The sequence below is a fragment of the Oratosquilla oratoria genome, chromosome 24, assembly GCF_046742065.1.
Source record: "Oratosquilla oratoria isolate Oo_2021 chromosome 24, ASM4674206v1, whole genome shotgun sequence".
Classification (NCBI taxonomy): Eukaryota; Metazoa; Arthropoda; class Malacostraca; order Stomatopoda; family Squillidae; genus Oratosquilla; species Oratosquilla oratoria.
In genome coordinates this window covers 53,849,144-53,876,984 of record NC_134800.1, presented here as the reverse complement: position 1 = coordinate 53,876,984, position 27,841 = coordinate 53,849,144, and the positions used below count along the sequence as shown (strand labels likewise).

The 27,841-nt window shown below is 39.4% G+C and overlaps 2 protein-coding genes and 1 long non-coding RNA gene across 4 annotated transcripts; 2 read left to right on the top strand and 1 right to left on the bottom strand.

Moving 5' to 3' along the window:
- Nucleotides 1–856: 856 nt before the first annotated feature.
- Nucleotides 857–9,347, top strand: LOC143038636 (uncharacterized). Its single transcript, XR_012967582.1, has 2 exons — nucleotides 857–1,260; nucleotides 9,156–9,347. It is a non-coding gene; the product is annotated as an uncharacterized LOC143038636 (long non-coding RNA).
- On the bottom strand, nucleotides 7,649–17,516 carry RpLP1 (Ribosomal protein LP1). The gene is made up of 4 exons (XM_076208108.1): nucleotides 17,287–17,516; nucleotides 9,218–9,401; nucleotides 8,983–9,054; nucleotides 7,649–7,707 (listed from the first exon to the last, which is right to left on the bottom strand). Exons 1-4 carry the CDS (start codon nucleotides 17,356–17,358, stop codon nucleotides 7,694–7,696), a joined length of 342 nt encoding a protein of 113 aa, XP_076064223.1. The 5' UTR covers nucleotides 17,359–17,516; the 3' UTR covers nucleotides 7,649–7,693.
- Nucleotides 17,517–18,107: 591 nt separating this feature from the next.
- Nucleotides 18,108–27,224, top strand: LOC143038633 (uncharacterized). 2 transcript variants are annotated; one of them, XM_076208106.1, is made up of 4 exons: nucleotides 18,108–18,242; nucleotides 20,302–20,426; nucleotides 20,531–20,650; nucleotides 23,010–27,224. In XM_076208106.1, exons 2-4 carry the CDS (start codon nucleotides 20,304–20,306, stop codon nucleotides 25,104–25,106), a joined length of 2,340 nt encoding a protein of 779 aa, XP_076064221.1. In that variant the 5' UTR covers nucleotides 18,108–18,242; nucleotides 20,302–20,303; the 3' UTR covers nucleotides 25,107–27,224. The 2 variants fall into 2 exon arrangements, with proteins under 2 accessions (XP_076064221.1, XP_076064222.1); XM_076208107.1 differs by lacking the exon at nucleotides 18,108–18,242 and having other exon boundaries at nucleotides 20,511–20,650.
- Nucleotides 27,225–27,841: the final 617 nt, after the last annotated feature.

The following is a 27,841-nucleotide window of genomic DNA, read 5'->3' as shown; positions in this document are numbered from 1 at the left end:
TCCTATTCCTTGTCCATATGAATGACATAAATAGTAGGGTGGACTCAACCCTCCTGTCTTTTGCCGATGACACCCACATCAGCCATGCTGTGCGGGAAAGTGGGGATGTGCAACATCTACAAGACGATCTCAACTCAGTTTATGCATGGGCCAACAACAGCAACATGCAATTCAACGATGAGAAGTTCGAGGTCTTGAGATATGGCACAAATCAAGGCATTAAAGACGACACTGAGCTGCACACGGAGAGAGGTATGAAAAGCCTGGGCATTCACTTAAGTGATGATGCCACTTTCCAACACCACATCATGCACTCAGTAAATAGAGCAAGAGGGATGGCCAGCTGGGTCCTAAGGACCTTCTCCTCAAGAGAGGTTCAAGTGATGCTTACCCTCTGGAAGTCGCTTATCCAACCGATACTGGACTATTGTAGCCAACTCTGGTCACCACACAAACGCGGAGACATCCAGATGCTTGAAGCTGTCCAACGGAACTACACCAGGTGCATCAAAGGGATGCAAGATCTCAACTATTGGGATCGCCTGGGAGCACTAGGCCTATACTCTCAACAGAGGAGGAGAGAAAGATACAGGGCCATTTACACATGGAAAATCCTTGAGGGACTTGTTCCGGACCCCACGCCCTCTACAATCAAGCCATACCACAGTATAAGGCATGGGCGTAAATGTGAGAGACAAACTCTCCCATCAAGAGCCCCGGAGAGGATTAGGACCCTACTGGCAACCAGCCTAGGCCACGAGGGTCCAAAAATCTTCAACGCCCTCCCAAAGGAGGTGAGAGAGAAAACTAAATGCTCGGTGGACAGCTTCAAACATGCACTACGACATTCCTGCGGAAGGTGCCAGACGAGCCTCCAGTGCCAGGCTACACTGCCATAAGTAGGTTCTCTCAAAACACACTACCAGACCAACTGACCCTCGCAAGGAAGGACAACAGGACTGGCAGCAGCGGTAGTCCACTACGGCTGTGAGGATCGACCTCAGAACTTCACTAAAACTAAAACAAAAACAAAAAACATTTTAGCAAAAACCGTCATTGTGGGGTTTTGGTCGGCGTTTAGCGAGACCGCCTGTTTCGGTTTTCCCAAATCATGCACGATTTCTTGTGTTCATTTTCGAGCTCTCGTGTTATCTAGTGCATTTTATAATTTTTCTTTATACATAAACAATGGGAAAACGTAGCAGAAAGGCTTGAGGATGGAGTGAGTCTGCCAAGAAAAGGATGAAGGCAGGGGATAGAGTGAGTGCAGGATGGTTTTGTATGGATATTTTGATGCAGCCTGAAGTAATTTATTCCCGTCTCCTCTATTTTCTGCATGTGGGGATGGAGAAGGATCGTCATAAGTGAAGTGGCCATGCTGTGAATGTGCTGTGCTATGCTGCACCCTTTCTCATGCATACTTGTACTTAACTATCAACATACCAACTCTTCCATCACCACCTCTCCTTTTGTTCCCTCCCGTTTACCATATTTATAGTCACCATCTGTTCCTTGAATCACCCAGTTTTCTACTACTACTTCCCTAACTTATCTCATTCATTTTTACTCAGTACTGTACCTCCCTTTCCATTTCATCAAATTGACACCCTAAATACAAGGATGTCCAGTACTCTTCCAATCCTTTGTGTAACACTGCATAAACCTATCACATTACTGAATGCCGAACGTTTCACCCCCATGAAACCAGCGACCCTAGACATTTCGGCCTCATTTCTATACATCCCTTTAAACACCTGATAATTGTTATTTTTATCAAAACCCTCCCTGGGGTCTTGGCTGCATGATATTTTGGGGTGAAAAGGTGCTCAGTAGAATGTAGCTGTACTTTAGGGTCTATATGGAGTGCCCCTACAGACCAGAGCCACACATTTTGTCTGTGATAAGAGGAAATCTATTCAAAAGAGAAATGATGCTACTTTATTATACTGCGACTATCCCTCCATTATGTTGACCCCCCATACTTAACAGTCCTGTACAATTTCTGTGAGTCTTCTTTTTTCGCTAAACTCTGTGCTGTGGGAGAAGAATAATGCCACTGACCATTTCCACTTGAATCATAAAAGGCAATAAAAATGGGACAGGGATAGGGTAAGGTATCCAACTCTGGAAAAAAGAAAAAAAATGCATAAGAGGGTCTGGGAGTCTTCCAGAGAGAACCCTAAGGTTTGGGTCTTTTCATGTGCATGGATGTGGTGCACACGAGAGTAAAAGTGAAGAGATAGGCAATATATTTGTGAGAAGGTGGATATGTTGATGCTGAGTGAAACTAAGTTGAAAGGGAGGGGCAAGTTTGAGCTTGGGAGTGTAGTTAGGTGTCAGGTGTGAAGAAAGGATATTGGAGAGAGCTATACAGTAAGTGAAGAGATAGGTAAATGTGTGGAGTGGAAGGAGTTTCTTCAAGGTTAATGTGGGTGAAAGTAAAATTGGGGAGATGTGGGTTTTTGTAAGTGCATATGAGCCTGATAATGAAAAGTTTTGAGAAAAGGGAGTTTTGGATAGATTTAAACGAGTGGATAGGTTTAGGGAGAAATATCAATGTAGTGGTATTTGGAGATCTTTATGCTAGGGTAGGAAATGAATCCATAGATGGAGTGGTTGGGAAGAGTCGAGTTCCAGGAAATAATCATAGTGGAAAGATGAAATGCCTGAGAAGTATGGTAGGGGTTACCAGGTTGGACAGAATGAGAAGAGAAGAGTAGGGGTGGAAAGGGAGTTGGGAGATAGGGTTGATGAAAGAGTATGGGGTTGTTTGGACACATGAGAAGAATAAGTGATGATTCGTAAAACAGATGTTGCAAGTAGTGAACATGAGGGGGCGATCAAGGATGAGATTATGAGCTTCGGGAAAGAGGGGAATGTCTGTTGAGGAAGAAGACAAAAGATAGGGATGACTGGAGAATGGTTGTGTATAGATGATACTATGATGAGAGTCAGTTGAGAACGGGTGAATGATATTTTGACGCACCCTGAAGGGATTATCCTTTTAGTGCACATGGGGCCGGTCACTGATTATATGAAGCTGGCTTGCTGTGGATGTGTAGTCTTGATATGCCACGTCCACACGGTCGAGCACTGTCCGCCGGGCACGAAGGCTTTGCTCGACAACGGGCAAACCATCAAACTGTCCGTTCCCGGCACCATTTGCGGGCAGTGGATGGAGGGCTGACATCGCTGCCAAACGCACGAGGTGAGGTGCGAGCAACGTTAGCAAACCCGCTCAGTACAGACCGAAGTTACCTTTACCACCATGTCCGCACATAGTGCTAGTGTGTACTGGTCTTGACAAAGACATGCTATTGGTGCTATGCTTTTCCTCATATTTGTCTCTTGCCTTTGTATATATGGCTCCACTTTCGAAAGGAGAACAGAAAAGCTGCTTATGTTCATTCTCATGTAATTGCAAAACAATTGTTCATTTTCATCCTGCAATTCACATAGGATTGTCACAGCTTCCCATTAAATCACGTCTTTGTAACCACTCCCGGCACCAGACATGTCTCCATGATTTCTTTTTTCTTTTTAATGCAGGCAGCAATTATAATGCTGTAAAGTGCTACCTTCTTTCCAAGTATGGTGGGAACCATGGTTATTGTACCGCAGTAAACCACTCCCTCCCAACCTCTGCTTGCGGCCAACTAACCTCCAACCACCATCGACAGCCGTGTGGACACTTCGCGGGCAGGTAGAGTCTGTGGACTTCGCCCGGTAAGGGCAAAGTCTGCCAGGCACAGCCCGACCGTGTGGACGCGGCATTACAGTTTCTGGCCCAGGGCAGTTGGCGAGGTGCAGGGACAGCCAGTCATCCAGGATGACTGGGAAAGCATGTGGGGATTGGGTGGAATGGGTGGACATTGATTTTATGCCTTTTTTGCCCACATCCCTTGTATGGAGAAAATATATATATATATATATATATTAAGTTATCTAATAAACAAGTATCCTTGGGTCAGGTCTCTCTAGTGGTGGCATAAGTAGAGATGAGTGGTTGACCTCAGAAGGAATTCTACTCCCTCACTTCTTGGATCCCCACATCAAAAGCAATGCATCAAGACAGCACATTCACAGTAAGAGTTTCCTTTATTAAGTGACCCTCCCTCCCCAACCCTGCTTCTCCATCCCTTTGTGCAGATAGATATGGGGAGAAATTCCTTCAAGCTGCATCAAAATATCGAAGACAGAACCACACCCTAACCCCCCCACCCATACCTTTCCATGCATTACATTCTCCATTCACCCCTATCTCCTCCCTTCCTCAACAGACATCACCATCTTTCTCACACCCCTTTTACCCCATCAATCCACCCTTTTTCTTTCCACGTGCCCAAACCATCCCAATACTATTCCGTTCACCCTATCTCCCAACTCTGGAATTGATTTGAAGGGTGTTGTGGTGTCTCACTGAGATTAGGAGCCCATGCAGGACTCGCATAATTCAACACTGAGCGTATGCATTGTTTGTATATTGTTGTATTAGTTTCTTTGTTTTGTCCAAATGTTGTTCCAGTGATTGACTTAAGTGCGTTAAGTCTGGGTGTGCATTTGTTTTTTATGTTTGTGATGTGTTGTTTGAAAGACATGGATGTATCATATGTTACACCAAGAATTTTCGGTGTGTTTGTGTGTGGTATTAAAGTGTTGTTGATGTAGAGATGAGGTATGTATTTGTGTTCTTTTGTCCAGTTGGTGAGAAGTGTTGCTGTAGATTTGGTTGGAGCTATTTTGAGTCTGTTTGTGATGAACCATGTGTTGAGTGTGTCAAGGTATGGCTGGATTATTTCTGCAGCTTTGTCTGTGTTACGATGTGTGCATGTGATTGTTATGTCGTCTGCGTAGGAAGAAATTTGTATTTCTGAGGTGTCTGGCGTGGGTAAGTCATGCATGTATAGATTAAATAGTGTGGGGGATAGAACTGAGCCCTGCGGTACTCCGTTCTTAATGTTTCTGATGTGCGACACAGTGAGACACACCACAACACCCTTCAAATCATACAAAACAAAGCCCTAAAAACAATTACAGGCTGCACAAATACAACACCTACAGACCATTTACACCATGAAACAAGTCCTCAAAGTCAAGGACCACCTCGACATGAGAGGCACACAAACACTTGCCACAGCCACCACAAACACATTACACCCGCTACACTACATAGCAGAACACCCACACACACCAAGAAACATTAAAACAACACCCAAAGACCTTTATCACGCACAGATACTCTCTTCTCTTCCTCCACAACCACCAAATACCTGCCTCCGGAAACATATTCATAATCATATCACTCACCGCTCCATTAACACACTGAAAGACAACACACTGCTGCATGCCAGACCCCCTGATATCCACCCTTCTGAATCCTCTCTCCCACGAAAGGACAGAGTCCACTTGGCCAGACTGCGGTGCGGTCACCACCCAGCACTTCTAAGCTACCAGAAGAGGCTGGATGACCGCATTGTGAACAGCTGCCCAGGATGTAACACTTCACCCCATACCATACAACACATAATGGAAGACTGCATTATACACAATCATGCACGCAAACAACACAACATACGCTCTATAAAGGATTTGTGGGAAAACCCAGTTTTGGCTATGGCATTCCTTGGGGAGACGGGACTGCTCGGACAGACAGTCTAGGGAACGACAACAACAAACAAACTCTGGAATTGAATATTTTTGGGAAGATACTTTTAAAATACTCGTGGTCACACTATGAATAAAATAAATTCCCTTGTGAAACAAAGTTGAAACAAGGTATCACTTAATAGCAGTGTATATTGTGCCAATATGTTTAAGGTCCACAATTTCACAAGGCCAAAACAACTCCCACATATATTCAACTATCAACTCCTTTAACACACTACCCAACCCTGCACCCCACTATTCTACTGCCTAATCTCCTACCCTTATGTTTAAAACCGACTGCATATACCCATTTGTAGTCGCTATTTCTCAACTCCCACATAGATCCTGTGGAGCCACTTTGGAATGTGGCAGCAGTTGGACCCTTTCCATTATTTCCAGTCTCAACTCTGCCACTCTTATATGAGGGTGAAGTGTTGTAGGCCAAGCACTGGATACCTGGGAAAGTTATCCTTGACAATCCATAATCTCATTTGCCAATTTTCCTTCAAATTGTCACATTGTTACTCCAATTCCGAATCCTGCAACTACTGTTATCCAGCCCCTCAAAATGGCAGTCAAACCTCGAAAAATAAAACCACCTCTAGTTATCCCTGAACTTCCTACAGACAAATACCTTCACTTACAATAAACTGCACAATTGTCCATAAGGCACCGGTACAATTCATAAACATTTCCTCAGGGTATGCAGTCAAAGATTCTGTTCATTTTAAAAGCATACTGCTCTGAACGAGCCGGTGGTTGTTGGAAAGTTAATCCAATGGCCAAGGCAGAATTTTGTCTACATCTAAGACTAGTTTGCATGAAATCCCAGCTTCAGTACTTAAAGACCTCTAAGTAGAGGAACACTTCAACACATGGATATCAACTACATCCAACCAATTTTAGTTTTATTCAACTTTACCATGATCACATGTAGCTACGTACATACATACAAGGGAGGTAGCCAACAAGGAAAAGGCATAAAATCACTCCACCCTCCCTCTCATCTTAGCACCTCCTGGAAGACGGGTCATCCCTGCACTGCCCTGGGTCAGAAGCAGTGTCGCAAGACTGCTTCATTAAATCGGCGACCCCTCATGCATAAAAGACGGGGAGAAATCCCTTCGGGCTGTGTCAAACTTTACTCACACATACTACCTCACCCCCCATTCTCCAGTCCTCTCCCTTCCTTCCTCAACGGACATTCCCCTCTTCCCCAAAGCCCCTTTCACCCTATCCATCCACCTCATCCTAGGACGTACCCTCATGTTCACTCCCTCCACATCTGCCTTCAATACCTCTTTTACTAGTCTTTCTTCACTCATTCTTTTCATGTGTCCAAACCATCCTAATACTCTTTCATCAACCCTATCTCCCAACTCCCTTTCCACCCCTGTTCTTCTCACTCTATCCAGGCTAGTAACCCCCATCATACTTCTCGGACACCTCATCTCAAACTCCTCCTCTCTTATGTTCCATGTTTCTGTCCCATACAGTGCTGTTGGCACAATCACTCCATACAGTCTCCTCTTAGCATCCATTCCTCATTACACTCTTCAATCCACCAAGGCATTTACTCGCTTCTCTCAATCTACATTCTACCTCCATCTTCACTACACAAAATGCATCCGAAAAATCATTCCATTAGTAATAACTCAAGCCCTGTGCCATATCCTGGGTGAACCTCCATTGGAGACATTTTGTAATGACCTGCACACAGTTATCCTGTAGCATTTATGAAATATATTTGTAGTCATAATGAGGTGGGGCTTGGGATTTGAGGCTACATGGCTATTGCAACATTTTGCCTGGTGTCCTTGCCCTGGACATAGTTGGCAGGTCGTATTCACATAACCACCACCTGAGAAGCCAGCCCCTCGTACATGATGGGGATTATGTGGCAATGATGGGGACCCCTGGGGTTTCACTGGCCACACCCAAAGGCTCATGTTAATACAACTTTAAATCTTTGATCAAGGACTGAATAATAAAACTGCTTAAAAAAAGGCAGGCTCACTTTATTAAAGGAACCATAAAAGAAGACTGTCTATCCAAACAGACCTGAAAAGAAAAGAAACAAGAGTTAAAACTAATCCTGTGTATTTTTCACAACACATACCTAAAGGATTCCCCAAGCCCATCCAAAAATTTTCACACTATCCTCCAAGAGGTAATCCATGTTCCCAACTTTACTGGGGTCAATAGAGCAAGAAACTGCACTTCTACAGCAGGGCTTGCAATAACCCCCATCCATCCCCTCCAATCACATACTGGTGACCCTCGGTCACTGGAATAAATTACAACCACAGTTCAGCCCCCGAAGTCAATCACACTGAATGTCCCAGTAAATGCAGGAACATGTTCTTTGTGTGGTCCTTACACCTAGGTCTACTTATTCAAAACCACATTAACCATCAACTCCAATCTTTTGCACTTTGTTATTCCTTAATACCAACTACCTTCATTCCATGACATTTACACAATCCACTAATTTGCCACATCAATTCCTCCATTTATGTAAATTTGCCTAATTCCATACCTCCCAAAATATATATACAAATTAAATCAATTCAATGGAGTAACTGCTAAAGAGAAGCAAGTATTGCAATAGCATGGCTTCATTCATCATGTAGTTAATCCATTACAGAATACAATCTCCATTATATCATGACCCACAAGGTGTTGTCTGCAGTGTTGTCACGCACCGAATCAAAACATTTAGCTTATACTGGAAACTGTCCACTACCCCGAGTATGTTAACATGAAACTTTCTAAATGCACATTGATTTTTTTCATTAAATAATAGGTGATACGAGTAATCTTTATACATGAAAAGATACTTGCAAAATGATGTGGCATCTCAGCTCAGGCAACGTTGCCCCAGCTCCCAACCTAGGAGTTTCCGTGAGGTTGGGGTCACCGAGTCATAGGTGCACAGGTGCTCGTTCATTTGTCAGTCACTTTAATTATCCCGGTCATGCATGCAAATATAAAGAACACAGTGTCTCCCCCGTTTCCTTTGGTGATGGTTTTGCCGGCCACATCCCATGGGTCACCAGATAATGGAAGCATAGTCAGACACCATCTACCCTAGCTGCAACTCCCAACCAGAAGACAGTATTATACTAATCATCCCTTCCTCCTTTCCAAATAGCTACCCAAACTCTTTAGCAAATGACACGAGCTGAACCTTTAGCTCAGAGTTCCTGTTGAAGATATTTGTAGACAAGATTGTGCCACCCCTTTCAAATTAGCTACCCAAACTCTTTAGCAAGCAACTGCTGGGCTGAACTTTCAGTTCCGATTTCCTGCTGAACATATTTGTAGGACACTTACTGAAACCCATGTCATCATCAGATTCCTCAGGTTCTTCTTCCTTCTCTTCCTTCTTTTCTTCAGCTGGGGCATCTAAACAAAAAGTATCAACATTAGTTTCAAGCTTAAAAAATATTATAATCATTAAACATCAGTTATATTCAGCGTCTTACAATTTAATCAACGAGTTTCAGGTGAAACACGGACTAATCTCATCATGACTTCAAGTTTTTTATGTCTTCATTATGGCACATACCAGCAGCACCACCAGCTGCAGCTGGTGCGGCTCCACCACCACCACCGCCTACGCCTACACCAGACCCAACATTGGAGACCAGGGCTTTAAGGTCAAGGCCACCAGCAGCCTTCGCGAAGAGGCCAGGCCAGTAAGGTTCGATGTCAACATTTGCAGCCTTAAGAAGTGTGGTCAGCTTATCTGCCTGAAAAAGACACCCAAAATTAGATGCACAAAACCTATAAATTACACAACCATATCAAGTGTATAATTTTGTGTGCATGCGTGCACGTGTACATTATAATCATAGCCACAAAAACAATGGGTCACCAGAAAGTCATCTTAGAGGACTAAATAAAAGCCCTAAATAATTCTAGTTCAATACCAGAGATTGGAAAGAAATGGGAAAAAGAATAAGCTCTAGGTGGTGTAGTATGGATTTATTGGTGTTAAGTTGTTGAGGAATATACTGCTGGTACATACCCACCCCTTCCATGTTACATTTATGTGGAGAATTCTCGTTCCTGCCTGTTCTATTGAGGCGATTTTGATGTATCCTGTTATTGTTAAGGAAATTTTTGACAAAGGATTACCAGTGATAAAAATTGAAACTATGTCCTATTGGGTACCTACAGATGACGAAACCAGCTAGACTGAGAAGGATGTAACAATGAAGTCATGAGGGTTAAACTCTGTAAAACCACAGGGGACAGGACCTCAAATTGGAGAACGATTTTCTTATAATATATCAATGCAATATACTTTTTTCTTGGCTGAAATCAGTATAAAAAAAAAACTGCTAAAAGCTATACACAAACAAATGAAGTTGTGTCAACTCTCTAAGATGCCATCTTTCTTTTGATAGATTCAGAGGTTGAAGACAACCCCAATGACCTCTAGAATTACAGGTACCACATTATTCAAATGCAAGTTAGGTTAGTTTAGAACAGACAAATTTATTGTACTTTATCGTCTCCGACCTCCACATTTACCAAAACAAAGATGGAGTCTCAAGTAGCCGAGGCAGCTACTCGTTTCTGTATCGCTTTTAGCAATATTTTCTGCAACCATTTTCACTAGAAAAGCTTGTATTACATTGGAGTACTGTAATTTACAATGTTGATATTAGATTTTGTACTGCTATATTTAGTAATGAGATTTACCAAAATATGCACATTGATGCATAATTATTTAATTTTCAAATGCTATATTGCATAGGCACACTTCTAAAAAATACCCCAAAACAACTTTAACTTCCATATCTACCCAAACACACGGCATCTAGAAGCAATCAGTGGTTCCATTTGGTATTGCACTTTTAAAAAAGCTTTTTGTTATCGATTTCCACCAGGTAACATATGATGCATTGTATTTTACAAAATTAACGTTTTTCTATTGCTTTGTTTAGGTGTGCACTCCTTTAAATTTTCCTAAAATTGTATTAGATATGAAAGATAAAACAAGTAAATCATAGTTTGTTTGTTTTTTTAGTTCTGCACATCTTTGTGACATGGCATTAAAAAAATATATTTAGTAAATTATAAGACGTGAACATTATGCAATTTTCTAGGCAGAAATAAAACCTTGCCACAAGCAAATCTACTTATGAAGCCACTTGGATATGGTCAAGACATCATGTTGTTGTCTGTCCAGTCCTGTCAGTCTTTTTTTGATGATAGTCACATTGTGGACTGGGTGTTCAACTCAAGGGGACATTATTAAGCACTGTTACAAAGACAATGGGGCTTCCTTGGACTTTATGAGAGAACACAAGGTTCTACAGTCAGCTGTTAATTCCCAGCGGTACAATAATAATGTCATCAGCATCTGTAATGACAATGACGCGAATGATCTTTAGAATTTGAGGTACTGGACTACTAAACGTAGCTTAGGTTAGAATATTTGAATTGATCATCTTTCCATTTCCTTGACCTTGGCATCTATAAAAAAAATATGGCATACCCGACCACCATTACTTAATTTGTTAGTAAATCTGTTTTAACTTTGTTACAGATTTCCACAAAAACTTTAATATTACATTGACGTATAACAATTCATAAAATTGATCATTAATTTCCTATTGCTATATCACGTAGGTGTGCATTTCTAAAAAATTTACCAATCATGCCATTGCTACCCTATCAAAAAAATCATACACTGTATTACCTTGAACATTCAATCAACGAGACTAACTTTGGAAATTGATAGCGTTGGTGAAATATGGTTAAAATATCCTATTTAATAGATAATTACTACCACAATTTGCTGTGTAATTGAACTAGTGCTTTTCCAACATGTTCTAGATATTGTAGGAGGGGTGTGGAGGAGGTAACCCATAGATCTACTGTACTAAAATTAACAAGTACCATATCACATCCAAATGGAAACCTATTACACAAGTCATTAACCCCTTCCATACGGTGCCACATACATAGGCGTCATGAGGAGCAAGTGGATACGCGAGGCTGCCATATTGGCGTCTTGATTATATTTATTGTAGTTGCCCCTCCGTAATGACTTACTCTTTAAACTGTCAGTAATCACATTTTCTATGGTTATCAAAATTCACAGGTGAAAGAGAGAACAATCGATATAAGCGGTGACTATATTTTATGATGCGAGTATTATTACGACACGTCGTACGGCTGACATCAGCTGCTGCCCGCGAGATTTAAGGCCCGTAGTGAAGAGGTTAAGAAAACATGTGGTGTCTGGTTTTGGGAATTTCGACACTATTTTGTGGACAATACTGTATGATTTACTGAGGCTGGGAACAAAGTTGTGGAGTCCATCTCTGAAAATGGAAGGATGTCCATTTTATCAAGCCACTGCTGAAAACAGGACACAGAAACAAGCATCCCACCACTACCAAGTAATGTAAAATCCTTCCAGCCATCAATTTATTCCAAGTTTTAAAATCCACTTGGGTAAATATGGGTAAAACTCCAAAACACTGCAAACATGTCCAATAGCTCCTGACCTACTACCAATCACTAAACAATTGGTAAATGTTCATTTGTGTACATGGACACTATATAGCATTGAAAATTATTAATTCTGTAAATTATATCAACTTAACATACAATTTTCTTGCCAGAAATAAACAAAAAAGTTGCTAAAACAGTTTTCGTAAGTAATGAAGTTGCGCTGGATGAATGGTACACCATGTTTGTTATAAAAGATGCCAATGTTGAAGAAATGAAAGGATGATTAACTAGTCTAACCTAACCTAAATTTAGTAAATAGGTACCTTAATAAGGTCATCTGGACCATTGTCATCGTCACATGCTGGCGGCCTGTTCAATCACTTTCCGATTACAGGGTATATAGGTTTTTCAAAGCTTGAAGGAATGCATGGATTTCAGCTCCATAACATTCCTTCAAGAATATATACATCACAAGGTACTGGTAGAAGTACCAAGGTCGTACACCAGGCCTCAGCTGGACCGGGGAGACAACACTTGACATATGACAAGATGGCGTCCTGATCCTATGCTAGCGACTTTAGTCGTTAATATATTTGCTCGTAGCAAGGTATTTTTATTTCAGCCAAGAAAATCACATTATGTTCATGTATTATTTTTTTTTTCTTTTATTAGTTTTGACCATGGGCGCAATATAGCAATAGAAAATTAATTATTTTGTAAATTATAATGTAGCAACGTAATATGCAATTTTGTGGGCAGAAATGAAAATAAAAAATACCTTGCTACAAGCAAATATGTTAATGAACAAAGTTGGTAGCATAGGATCGGGACGCCATCTTGTCGTCTGTCAATTGTTTGTCATCTGCCCGCCAACATCTCTCATGATGACGACGACAATGAGGTCGAACAGGATGACATTTAATTTGCAGGTAACGATTTATTAAACAGGTTAGTTTAGGTTAGACGAATTTATCATCCTTTCATTCATTCGATGTCGGCATCTATCAAACATGGCGTACCGTTCATCCAGCACAACTTCGTTACTTAGGAAATATGTTTTACCACCTTTTGTTTTTTATTTCCTCTTACAAGATTGAATATTATGTTGATACATAATTTACAAAATCAATAATTGATATTCTATTGCTATATTGTGCCCATGGACAAAAATAAAAATTTACCTTATTTACAAAATCAATATTTAATATTCTAACGCTATATCACATCCATGGATACAACTGAACAAATACAAAAAAATATTTGATTAACCCCTTCCATTCGGTGACGCCTTCATAGGTGTCATGAGGAGCAAGTGGGTACGCGAGGATGCCGACATCAGCGTCTTGATTATATTTCTTATAGCCATACCTGTGTGACCCCCATACTCTGTAAACTGGTTTCATCATATTTTCTATGGTTATCAACATTCACAGGTGAAAGAGAATGAGCGACAGAGCAGCGACTTACGTCTGGCAGCATTATATATGGCCCGTATTGAAGGGGTTAATACAACAATGAAGTGAAAAGGGTATTTAGCTGTGCACACCTACACAATTGATAAAAAAAAAAAAAAAAAAAAAAAAATGTAAATTACAATAAATGAATGTAACATGCAATCTTCTTGGTGGAAAAAAAAAATGCCACAGGCAAATTACCAATGAACATAGCTGCTAAAACAGTCCACTTGAGTCACTGTCAATTAAATGATGGCTTTCACATTGTGGACCAGGCATTTTCCAATTCCAGCGGAGGTTAACAAGTACTGATACAGACAATGTTTCCTTGGAATTTTTGGAAGGGCATGAGGTTCTGCCGTTAACTGCCAGAGGTTCAATAATAATTAGGCCGTCAGCATCAGTGACAACTTAAGGTACTAAATATAGGTTAAGTTTTGTAGGTTAGCTAGGTTAAAAGACAAATTTTTCCTTACATTTCAACCTCAGCATCTATCAAAAACATTGGAATACCATTCAACCGCCACAACTTCATTCATTAATAAATTGTTAACAATTTCATGTATTGATTTCTGCCAAGAAAATAGAATCATGTATTACAATTAACAAAATTAAATATTGCTATATATCGCGTAGGTGTACACTTCTAAAATTCACCATGAAAAGCGTTTGAGCGATAATGGAATATAACATGAAACATATATTCTAGGTACCCCCGAATCCACGCGCGGCGCCACCGTCGACCATGTATTGTTTTCATGGCCATATGTAGCTAGGTCAATATGAAAATGGAATTCCTGATATTTGAGCTGAAGTAGTTCTCATGGGATGGAAAAAGTCGCTATGAGTATAATGCAATTTGATTTATCCATCTAGCCGTCCTAGTTCTCGAGATATTGCATTTTGAATGGAATTAAATCGGGCCTATTTTGTCCGAGGAAATCGGGCCGAAACGTGCGGTCTGACTGATCGCCGATCAAACGTAAACAATGACGGTTTTTACTGACAGGCACAATTTTATATAAAAAATTAGCATATGGTTGCATTATTTGACCTATTTTCTATAAGATGTGTGATTTCCATGTAATTTGATCATATAATTATGTTTTTATCCTCTGCAAAATTACCCACCACAGCTACGAATACCGTAAAATTACATGAAAATCACACATTTTAAAGAAAATAATTTGAATAATTCAATTATATGCAAGGTATTACGCTAATAACCCAATAGTAACAAACTTAATAGTGTAGTTTGATCCATACCACCAGTGATCATAGATAGCGGGCAGGACGAATCGTAGCTGTGGTCCGTAATATTACGGAGGATGAAAACGTAACTTCTCTTCGATCAAATTACATGAAAATCACACATTTTAAAGGAAATATTTAAAATAATTCAACTATAAGTCTATTACACTAATAACATAATAGTAAGAAACTTAATAGAGTGAAGTTTGGTCCATATCACCAGTGATAGATAAGATGGCGGGATGGATGTTGATGTTGTTATCCGATAATCCGACCCGATAGAAAAAAAAAAACTAATTTTAACAACCAATTTCTCAGCTCTACCGTAACATACTGACTTTATTTTGGTATTAGAATAATCCACGATACTAGTAGTTTTGGTTAATTATGGTCAGTTGCCCGCACAATAAATTTGTTAGCTCATTTTTTACGTTGAAACATATACCAATTTTTGATATACTGCTGAATGCAGGCCGCCATGTTTATCTAATGTTTTTATTGACCGACATGTAACTGATGATGTGAATGTTTGAAATTTATTACGATCGTAGTAAATACACTCACGCAACATTTTTATTAATTAAATTTCCCGCGGTATGTAAATTTGGCCGTTTGAACGGCGTGCGCATAAAATGACGCGCTATTGTGCTCGTCATCGACGGTGGCGCCTCTGGTGGTGTTTGACCTACCTACCATATGTTGCGGCCCACTAGATTTTATTTAGTTCAATCTGAATGCTTCCCGCGCTTAGCGCATGCGAAAGATATTCAAATTATCTTGTTGTTTTGCAAGTGTAAGGCTAATTCTTGAAATAGAAACAAATTTTTGATTTAAACGGAAATTTGGTTATCAAACTCGGCAACAGTTTTCAGAGTAAAAATATTAAGGTAAGGAATCTTTAAACATAATTTTAAGTTACATAAACAAGTTTATCAACCTATTTTCTCCCGGACATGAGAAGCTTAATATCGTTTAGCAATTCATGTTTGAGCTTAGCGCCCCGGAATGTAGCCATATCACCCATGAATCTGATGCGTCCAGTTCGCGTTCGATTTTGTTTACTTATTACCATTGACGACCAAAATCACACAATGACGGTTTTTGCTCAAATGCATAATTTATATATAAGAAATAGCATATGGTTGCATTATTTAACGTATTTTCTTTAAAATGTGTGATTTCCATGTAGAATGATCGAAGAGAAGTTACGTTTTTATCCTCTACAAAATTATCAACCGGCAACCAACGCCGTCATTGTTTGGGTTTTGTCGGCGTTGGTTGCCGGCTGATCATTTTTCAGAGGATAAAAACGTAACTTCTCTTTGATCATTTTACGTGGAAATCGTCCATTTTAAAGAAAATAGGTCAAATAATGCAACCATGTGCTATTTTTTATATATAAATTATGCATTTGAGCAAAAACCGTCATTGTGTGGTTTTGGTCGGCGTTTAGCGAGACCCACCATTGACAGCTTCATGGTTGCCATGAAAAGGCAAATATGGTATGATGGAGATGTCTCACATTGTTTTTGACATGCTCATGTGATTTGTTCATCCATAAAACCCAAGTATTCCAAATTTTAATCAAATTGGACCAGTTGTTTAGACTTGATGTGTATTTCGTTACCGAAATCTATACAAATTACCACCCTTAATTCTAACACTTTGTTATGGTAAAGTCTAGCCAAAAATGCGGACTAAGAAAATAAAAAAAATTGTATCTCCCTTATTTTGCAAGCTATTTCAAAAATTTAATAAGCATTTTGTTTCTAATAAAGTTGTCTTTCATATGCAACAATAATTTAAAGTTTTTTTTTTTTTTTTTAATTTTGTGGGGGTACCTATATATTCCTTCCATATCCAAACTGCCAAAATTTGTCACAGAAACTGACATCTAACAAAACTTGCATTTCCCAATAGTTCCTGACCACATAGAAAAACCCTATAAACATCAAATAATGTAACTTGTACCGTGTTACTAGAATTATTCCTATATATGAGCAAATACACAGGCACCGACTCGCACGTTTTATCAAAAATCCAAATTCCTTGTGGGCAGATCCTCAGGCCATGCTGTGTAATTCCACGTACGAGTAAAAAAATCTACGTCCACTATATCTAGTAATTGCTTGACTGGATTTAGAATCAGACTTGTACTAGAATATATATTATTTATTCATGTGTGAAATTACCAATATAAGGATTGGAAATCATTAGGGGTGGCCTGTGGAATATGCAAACTACAAAAACTTGAGAAGACAATGAAAATTATATAGTTTGTCAATTCACATTCCTACATCGAGAAATTGTACATGGTCCACCTATACTGGTTACATCGACCGTTATATTTGGTGTCAACAAATTGCAATATTTAAAATTGCCCGGAGTGCGCCAACTTCATGTCCACATTACTACCGAATGTAAACAATCATGTTTTACTAAAGTATTATTTTCTTACCGTAATTGGAACTTCATCATCCATAAGGATGAGGGCAGCATATACGCAAGCTAATTCGTCTTGGGAAGCCATTTCTATTTGTAGGCGTATATTGATGCCCCTGTAACTCGGTGATATTTATCACACTTTAACCCGTCCTGGGAAGAAACAGGAACGTCACACTCTGGGGGACGTACAAGAAGGAGGAGAGCTACGACGTTGCTTACTACGCATGCGTAAACAAATGAAGCTCGAGAAGCGTTTTGCTCTACATGTTTTGTTATCGTATCACCCTGTCTATTACGATACAAATTATGCTATATTTATAACTCGAAAAATAATACATAGACATTTTCAAGTACATAATTAAGATTTACACACGATATGATATATGGTCGGACTATATGCATAACCAGCGACAACTAATTTCCGTAATTTATTGTTCTTCCTCTATTCTGCTCTCATTTCTTCAGTGTCATCTGCAATTGTTATATACGTTTTCTTTCTTCTTAAAAGAAAATCAAGTAAAAAGTCCTATTATTTCTGTCCCCATTCCTTTGCTGCTAATCTAAAGGAGTGGGCATCTCGGCATGAAATGTACAAAATACCTGTGCTTTCTTTTCCCATCTCTCTGGCAACTAGTACTTCATCTTTCCGAAATTACATCAACAACATCAGTTCTGTGCTCTCCGTATGCGATTCATGCACAAATAAAGATAAATATGCAGCATACTGGCATTACCACCCATTATGACCTCAAGGATCCAACTCTCTATAGTAGCGCATTCTAACAAACTTTAATTGGCAACACTATATACACACCAACACTTCTACGTAAATCCCATGTGTATATATTCGTTGCTATGGAAACGAAGGCAACACAGGACCGACTCTTGACGTGACTCTATTAGTTCACAAATGACAATGTCTGATTTAAAACATTTATGAATTTCATACGCTCGTTTTCCATAGGTTAAGTAAGTATACTGTATGCAATTGTTTTCAGTAGATATTTACAAAAAATGCATCTTTGGTCTTCATAATTTTAGTGTAAACATTGGAGTGAAAGAAATCTGAGCTTTTATTTACTTGACATCGTTTTTTTCTATAATCTGAAAAGAACAATTTCCATAACAACCCCATTTCAAAACATCCCTGGGTCAGAATAATGTGGTACAGTACTATATTCCATGCATATACTTAACTTGAAATACTTATACTGCTTCACCCAGGGATGTTTGTTTTGTCTTTTGACACACGGACATTACTCATTAGTCATTATGGAAATTGTTCGTTTTGATTTTAAAGAAATTGACATCATATGAATATAATAACTTCACATTTTACTCATACTCACTAAATAATGTTACACAAGTGTATAAGACAGATACATTAAAAACTAGATTAAATATTACTTTGTTCCAGCCAGGTGTGTTTTGACATGGAGATTTATGGAAGTCGCTAATGTCAAATTAAACGAAATCAGTGTCAAATAAATATGAACCTTAACATTTCACTGTTATTCACTCAATAATGTCATGAAGTATGAAAACATAGATGCTAAAAACTTGTTTGAAATACTACTCTCCCATCCTGGGAACATTTTGATTTTGGTCATGGGGACATTATGGAAATTGTTAATTTTGAAGTCTAAGAGGTATGGTGGGTATTATAAGGTTGAATATAGTGAGAAATGAGGAGGAGAGTTGGAGTGGACAGGGAGCTAGTAGATGGGGCTAGTGAAAGATTACTGAGATGGCTTTGGCACATGGATAGAATGAATCAAGAAAGATTAGCAAAAATAGAGTGGAAAGTGGAGTTGGATGAAGTGAACTTTATGGGACATCCAAAAATGAGATGGATCAATGAGGTGAAAGGGGTTTTGAGCAAGAGAATGTCCCTTGAGTAGGGAAAGGATAGGGGTGAAAGGAAAATAGTTGTGTATGGATGATATTTAGATGCAGCTTAAAGGGATTTCTCTCCATCTCTATTTTCTGTAAGAAGGGATGAGGAGTAAGGATTGCTTTGTAAATGAAGTAGGTATGCTATGGATGTACTGTGTCTTGCTGCATTGCTTGTGACCTGGGCAGTGGGCAGGAGACAGGTGAACCTTAATCCACAAGGAGCTAAGATGGGAATGAAACAATAGGTGGGAGTGGGTGTGTGCCTTGGCTGGGTATCCCTCTTAAAAGAGGGAAGAACCCATTGGTGTATATATATATATATATATATATATATATATATATATATATATATATATATATAGTTAGAGGGCAGGATAGATAAGATGGGGAAGAGGGAGGGAGGGGGGATTGGGGGTCAAGTGGAAGGAAGTAAAAGTTATGATAGATGTGGGGCAGACCCACTCGCTTGGTTAGTTTATAGTCTTTTGGACTTAGTATATATATATATATATATGCAACACAAATCACTAAAATGCGTGAATGTAAGATTTCACAGAAAACCATTTGGGAAATAAGACACTATGATCCAAACATTATCGTCTGTTCAGACATTTTCAGGGAAAATGTCTGAATAGACGAAAACGTTCAGATCATAGCGTCTTATTTCCCGAGGGGTTTTCTGCAAAATATATATATATAGAGAGAGAGAGAGAGAGAGAAAGAGATAGATTTCTTATATAGTAATGACTCAGGTGCCTGACAACTTTCTAACAAATACTTGCTTGGTGCACCACCAGTAAATGTCAACAGTGTTGTTAACTTTTCATACACTTTTGCCAAGTTAAAACCACAAGAATCAAACCCAAGGGTACTACAATGAGGTGATGATGCTGCAGTTGGTTTTCTTTTTGCTTTCTCCTAATTCCTCCTTTGAGATCTTGCCTCCCTCTTCTTGGGCAGGAGACCAGGCAGAGAAGGCTGCAAGATCTTGAAGTGAAAACCTCATCCCAAAAAAAATCAATATTGTAACAACTAAAGGTTATTATTTTTTCTAGTTAATGGCCCAAAGTTTAGTTTTTGTTGCATTTATCTTTCATGGCAACTTTGTATGCATTCCACTTTTTATTTTCAGATATGGCATCAGTGGATTGGAGCGACTCATGGGCACTAAGCCTGAAGTTAGCCAGTCTGGCATCTATTGTACAAGTCGCCTTTGGGCCATATGGCCGAGCCTTTATGATGGAACATAATGGACAGGTTCAATTCCAGCCTCATGTTGACTGAAAAATATTCTATACAGCATTACATTTTCCATGAGTAATTCTTCCCTTGCACAAACAGTCTTTATGTTTTGATCTCAGGTCGTGATAACAAGAGATGGATCAATGATGCTATCTTTCCTGGAGGTGGATGATGTACAAGCAAAGGCTGCGGTGCAGGGGCTGCTCCAGTCTGCACGTATTCGAGGGGACGGCAGTAAAGTTAGTTCTTATGAAAGACTGTTGTATTATATTTTGTTGTCCCTTCTATCAGAGCTCAGTGAATGAATGGTAATCCCTGTCCTCCACCCACTATTTGAGTGAGAGGCAATGCAGCAAGACACAACACTTTCACAGTGGGGCCCAACAGCTGAAGCTGGAAGCTGGTTTCCTCCCACTGCTTCATTACATGGTGACCCTCCCCTCTCATCCACTTGAGAATATATATATACATACATATATATATATATATATATATATATATATATATATATATATATATATATATATATATATATATATGTAAGCGGAATAGGAAACACAGGAGTCTTGGTCTTGAGTTTATTCCTGACTAGTTTCGCAGGTATGCTTTTTCAAAGGAATATGTGTACAAACGGGCTGTGGGCATTATATACATGGGGTGGACCTCACCACCTCTCCGAGTTACCATAGTTGGTGGAGAATGTGAACATCACATTGTGGCTCACGTAACAATGAAGACATTTTTACAATTAAATATGATAACACTAATACCAAAGAAATTATTAATAGAAAATTAGTGTTATCATATTTAATTGTAAAAATGTCTTCATTGTTACGTGAGCCACAATGTGATGTTCACATTCGCCACCAACTATGGTAACTCGGAGAGGTGGTGAGGTCCACCCCATGTATATAATGCCCACAGCCCGTTTGTACACATATTCCTTTGAAAAAGCATACCTGCGAAACTAGTCAGGAATAAACTCAAGACCAAGACTCCTGTGTTTCCTATTCCGCTTACATCAACCTGTCAGAATGTCTCAACAATATATATATATATATATATATATATATATATTTACCTAGTTGTATTATACAGGAAGGGAGCTATGCTCGTGGTGACCTGTCTTTGTATCTCTCAGCATCAAGTTTTTTTCTTAAAATCTTGTATAATGTTTGCACACACTGTTTCATTGTCTAATTTATTCCATGTATCTATCACTCTGTGTGAGAAGCTGTTCCTTTTTAAATTTCTTCTGTAACTATCTTTTTTTAGTTTCTTTTCGTGTCCTCTCGTTTTACCATTGTCCCATATTAACAAGTCATCCCTATCTAAAACTTCCACTCCTTTCATTATTCTGTAGATAGTCAGCAGGTCACCTCTTTCTCTTCTCTGTTCCAAAGTTGGTAGTTCTTATTTGGACAGTCTTTGCTCATATGTTAGTTCGGAAAGAGTTGGTGCTAGTTTGGTTGTTGTTCTTTGTAACCTTTCTAGTTTTTAATGTTCTTTTTGGTACTGGGTGTCCAGAGTGCTGCTGCATACTCGAGTTTTGGTCTTATTAGTGTAGTTAGGATTTTCTTTATCATTTCTTCATCCAAATAGTCAAATGCCACTTTGATTGATCTCAATAAATTGTAGGTTTCTCCAAATAATTTGTTAATATGCTTGTCTGGTGTTATGTCCTTGCCAATCATCACCCCAAGATCTTTCTCTGTGTTTACTTTTTTACCTTTTCTTCACCAATTTTGTAATCTTTTGATATTCTGTTTTTACTCTTTCCAAACTCCATTATACTACATTTCTTTATATTGAATTTTACTTCCCACTTTTGGGTCCAGTTCCAGATCTTGTCCAAATCTTGTTGCAATGAGTTGCAGTCTTCCTCCGTTTTTACCTTCTTTAGTATCTTTGCATCATCTGCAAAGAAATTCATATAACGCTACACCTTCATCCATGTCATTAATGTATATGGCAAACATATGTGTGTGTGTGTGTATGTAAGCAAAATTACCACAAGAAAAAGAAACTTGAGGTGTATTATTTGAAAGTACTCACTTTCTTCAACTTCCCATTCTCTTGTAATTTTGCTAACTTTGTTGCATGATGATGTGAAAAACCTGCACACACCACACCACACAACTATGTATATATATGTATATGTATATATGTATGTATATATACTTATATATGTATATATATACTACCAGACCTCACCCAGCATGACTTCACCATGTACAAAATTTCATGTTTATACAATTAGGTAAAATATTCCACCATTTGCTGAACACTACCATGATTCATGATAGAATGATTTGAATAGTCTGCTGGGTTGTGTTGTGTGCCAGTGTCTGAAGAGAGTCTGAGAACCTAACCTATTTTTTCCCATAAGACCTGTTATTTGCCCAACACATATTTCATCATGCACGATGAGCTGAGGAACCACTAGTGTTGGACAAGGTCTGACTGTATACACATATATAGTTTGCTAGCTAGATAATTTCATATGCCCACATTTTTTTTAAACATTATAAATGTAATTAGATATTCTGATCAAGGATATATTCATCACTTGTAATAGATAATGTGTCCCTTTTTCAGATAAGCCTTATCCTGCTGGCAAGGCTGTTGGATCAACTACACTGTCGTGGTGAAAGTGGAGCAACAATACAAAAGCGTGCCAAGTGGTGTGATGTCATTGTCCATGCTCGAGATGTTGTGATGTCGAGGTTGTGCCAAGATTTCCTCTCTTTTGGGACACAAAAAGAATCTGAACCGAGTCCACTGCACCAGTTGGCACACTCTTGTGCCAGTCAGTCAACAAAGATATCTGAGGTCATTTATAAAGTTTCAAAATGTTTCCTGGAGACTAAATTTCCACTCATGGTCACTGAGACCATTGCAAGATTAATCTCACATTATCATTGTTTGGAAAAGCAACTGCTCTCATTTAACAGTCTTGAAGGAAATGGTTGGTTTGATGGTCATGGCAGGAGAACATCCATGCTGAAAGTTGAGGCAAAGGTTGTGGAAGTATTCAGTGTTCCCTTTACCTCATCCCATATTGAAGAGGGCTTTATTATTACTCGAGCTTTCAAATATGCTACAGAAGACATTCAGAATATCTCCTGGCAAGTCTCATGCATACACAATTTGCATGGTGAGTTCAAACATAAAACTGACACTGATGATTCAGGGGATGGCATCCAAGAGCCATCACATCCAACCCCATGCCATGACTTTCGAGTTGTCCTCTGGTCTATCATGTTGGAGGAGAATGAAGATGGTCCAAAAGCAGTTATAGAACCTAAAGAGGGAGCATCTTTCTATGAGGATCAGAACTCTCAGCCTGATATTGTACTGCTGGGTAGCCTGTTATCCAAACATGCTATTCTCAAAAAAGGTATGGATAAACTTAAGGAATTGGGTGTCAAAGTTATCTTGTCTTCAGTGTATTTCCCTGACTGGGCTGTATCCTGTTGTAGGAGCTATGGTATTTGTCTTGTAGATATGATTGATGATGAAGAGTGGCAGTGTCTACAGGTGCTGCTCAACATTCAGCCTCTCAACAGTATTGATGAGATCTATGATGCTGTCATGAACACAAAGTCTTCCACTGGGAAGATGCTAGATGGAATGCATGGAGGTGTATCCTTACCCTCACAAATAGGAATTGTCCCAAAAGTTGAGAGCTATATTGTTGGCAATGCAAACTTCATCCGACTTGTTCTTAAGGACATTTTCCAGTTGGTTCTCTGTGGTCCAACCATAACTATGTGTAAACAGTACTCTGGTGCATGCAGGCAGCTCTTTAGATATATTGAGAATTGGCTGGAAGCTTCATTTCACTTGGCTACAATAAGCAAGAAGAGTGAGATGAAGGATTGTATAGAACAGGATAAGATCATCAGGGAAAAAGACCCAGGCAGAAAAGATATACAAAATGTTAAAAGCGAGCAAAAAGTAGAGGAAACAAGTGAAACCCAATTTCCTAGAATTAACCAAGTAGTTGCTGATTGTTCTGATACTAGTAACCACATTTTTCCAGTGCCTTCATCCAGTTTCCACAACATGAACATTTCAGAAACAGATGAGGTCACAACCAGATCTGTATACATGGTTCCCAGCAGTGGCTATCAAGAACTCTTCATTTGTTACCTGTTGCAGCATTACATTGATAATGGGAATATTGGGGTTGAGAATAGAGAAGCTAATGCCATGTCAGGTCTAGCAGCAAAGACATACCACCTCGGAAGAACAAGTGAAGATGATGGAACTCATGGTGTACAAGAAATATTTTGCAAAGCAAATTGTGACAACAAAGCCGAAGGAGAAAAAAGAAATTTAGATGACTGCAAATCTGTACTTTCCATGCTAGATCTTGAAGCATGCACAATTCTACTTAAAACTGTTGAAGAGATACCTAAGCTTTTACATGAAAAAGCCTCTAAGACATCATTAGGCAAATACTTGAATTATCATAAGCAACATATGAAGAAGTTTAATGAACTTGTGAATGGTAAAATTAGTGTCATGGAGGCAATGGATGGATTTCCAGGTTGCCAAAGTCCTTTCTCCTTTTTTGAAATGTTGGAAATGGTTTTAACAATGGCAGTTATGTTATTGAGGGTGGATTCAGTTCTGAAAACTCACGAAACAATTAAAGATTTGAAAAGTAAGAGAAGAAACATGTATTAGCCAAACCTTGAATTTATGATCAACTCTAAGATATAGTGCTGGAGTGCATGGTGACCGAAAATATTCCAAGAATTGCCATGTTATGGGTAGACCGCTTAAGGAGTGCCATAATTACTACTTAAGTCTGACATTCTAAATCTAGTTATTTTGGCAGGAATACATGGGATGATAGGCATGCCAGTGTGTTGCAGATTAAGCAATGTATTTTGTTTGGATGATCCTTGTTAGGTCAGAACCGAGTATCAAACCATGCTCATCTGTTCAAATGGTGCCAGTTTAGTCATCATTTGGTAATCTGCTTGTCAAATGATAGCTAGGCCTACTGTTACTCATGTTGGCTGGCACAGGGCAGTTGCAATTCATGTTCTGGCCACTGCTGTCACAGAATAAATATGGGCTACACATTGTTGGAAAAAACACTATTACCTTGGTTACCTTGACCTTCACATTATAAAATGGACAAGGAAATGTAGCACCACAAACACTAGGGTATGTTGAATATCACATAGGGCACATATTCTTGTGAACATGAGTAAATTAGGGATACTTAGGCCCTGTTCCCACTAGTCCACTTACATAATGCTTTAAATGAACCATGATATCATTGGTGATGTCTTGGGCTGTGCTGAAACACAGTTGATTAGCAGCCTATGGTATACAGGAAAGTAGCAATGCTCGTGGGGTCCTATCTCCTACTCTCTAGTTTATAATACCTATCCTCAAAATCATGTATGGTTCCAACTGTATGTGTGCATCAAATTTTTCTCACACATACTCCCATCCCTCACCATTCCACCTCATGCATCACAACACCATTCTTATACAACTAAACATAACCTCCCCAAATCTAACCAGACTGGGTAGCCACCCCCAGCATGGTTATCCACAGTGTGGTAAAAGTACTCTAAATTTCTATTGATTGAACGTTTGCTGAAAGAATTCCCGCAGTTATGAAAGTTGAATTTCACTACTATTTTTTCTTGAATGAAAGGCTGATTCAATGTAACAAAAATAATATCAAACACTCGAAATGACATGAACCGACCTAGCAGTCAGGTATCAACTTTTATGTCCATAGAGCTGTTGTTACTTTCATTAAGAGAAAATATCTTTTGTGGCTAACCAAGCTCTGGGATTCCTGCGCAGAAACCTCAGGAGATGCAACGCTGACATCAAAATTATTTATTTTAAGACACTCGTTTGGCCACACTTGGTTCAAAGAGAGGAATGTCTGTGGAGGAAGGATGGGAGAGGACAGAAGATAGGGGTGAATGGAGAGGGGTTGTGTATAGATGATGCTATGATGCATGAGGGGGAGTGGGTGGGGGGTGGGGAGGTATGTGTGAGAAGAAAATTGACGCAGCCCGAAGGGATTTCTCTCCGTCTTCTCTGCATGTGGGGACGGAGAGGGGGGGGTCGCCGAATTTATGAAGCGGCCTTGCTGTGGATGCGCTGTGTCTTGTGACACTGCTGACCCAGGGCAGTGGACAGGATGCAGGGATGACCCGTCATCCAGGGGGTGCCAAGATAAGAGGGAGGGTGGAGGGGAATATATAGGAAATGGAACGGGTGGGAGTGGTTTCTGTGCCTTTTTCTTTGTGGCTACCCCCCATGTAGGAGGAAAAAGCCTTTGGTATATGTATGTAATTTAGTTGACGTAAACATACAAACTTACACCCAACAAATACACGAACAACTAGAGACAGTCACAACCTAAAATACTACATATACCAAACAACTACCAAGTTTATGTGCTCATTCTTTTCCCGCAACACTCAAAAGTGGAATCATTTCCCATTTCGCTTAGTCAGTAGACAGTCTCACTCTCGATACTTTTAGAAATAGGATCACCCATCCAAGATCTAAGAATATATTTAGACCTTGCACCCATCTACCTCCCACTCCTCAGTCCCAATTCTGATCCCGCCCTTATCCTAACCCCATTCCCGGTTCAAATCCTGACCCTAACCCTTAATTCCCTCCGCTCAGCGGTCGCACATTATACCGCCCGTAAACGGATCCCGCAAAGAATTGGCATAGTGTTGTCTACGAGGCAAGAGAGAAAATGGTGAAGAATCGTCCGTTTTCCTTATTAGTTATTTTCGCAATAAAATTTTACAACGTTTGTTTGTTTTTTCTTCCTAGAAATACATAATGATTTATGATTAATTATTGATACTAATATTACGTAAACAAAGTTGTTTCTATTCCAATTGTTCATTTCTTAACGTGGCATAGGAACGAAAGTAGGGTAGCATGTAGATGAGAGATTGGAATATTTCAGCCCTTTCTAGTACAAAATACGTGTCTCAGTACAGTAGAATGCCGATTTAATACGAAATAGGATCCTAGAAAGTGAGAGAGAGTCTAAGCTCTAGCGGTCATCAGGAAATGAGATTTGATAAGATTAATGAAAATAATTAAATAGTACGAATAACGTTCTAGTACCGGACTTCAGGATGAGAATGTATTTAAGACAATTGGTCACTTACAAGACCGACCCAGGGGGCTGTGACGAGGTGATACACGGTCAGTCCGGACGGCATAGGCCCATTCAGGTGTCGGGTCACGGAGGGTAATACGCGTACCTTGGGTCAAGGTCAATATAGTATACTATATGGACCTTGCCTTGGGTCAAGTCACTTACAAGCGCGAGGTCAACAGCCCGGTCAGCGATTTGGATGAAATGTACAGTAACCTTACAACTTTAATTCTAAACGCACAAAATAAATTTA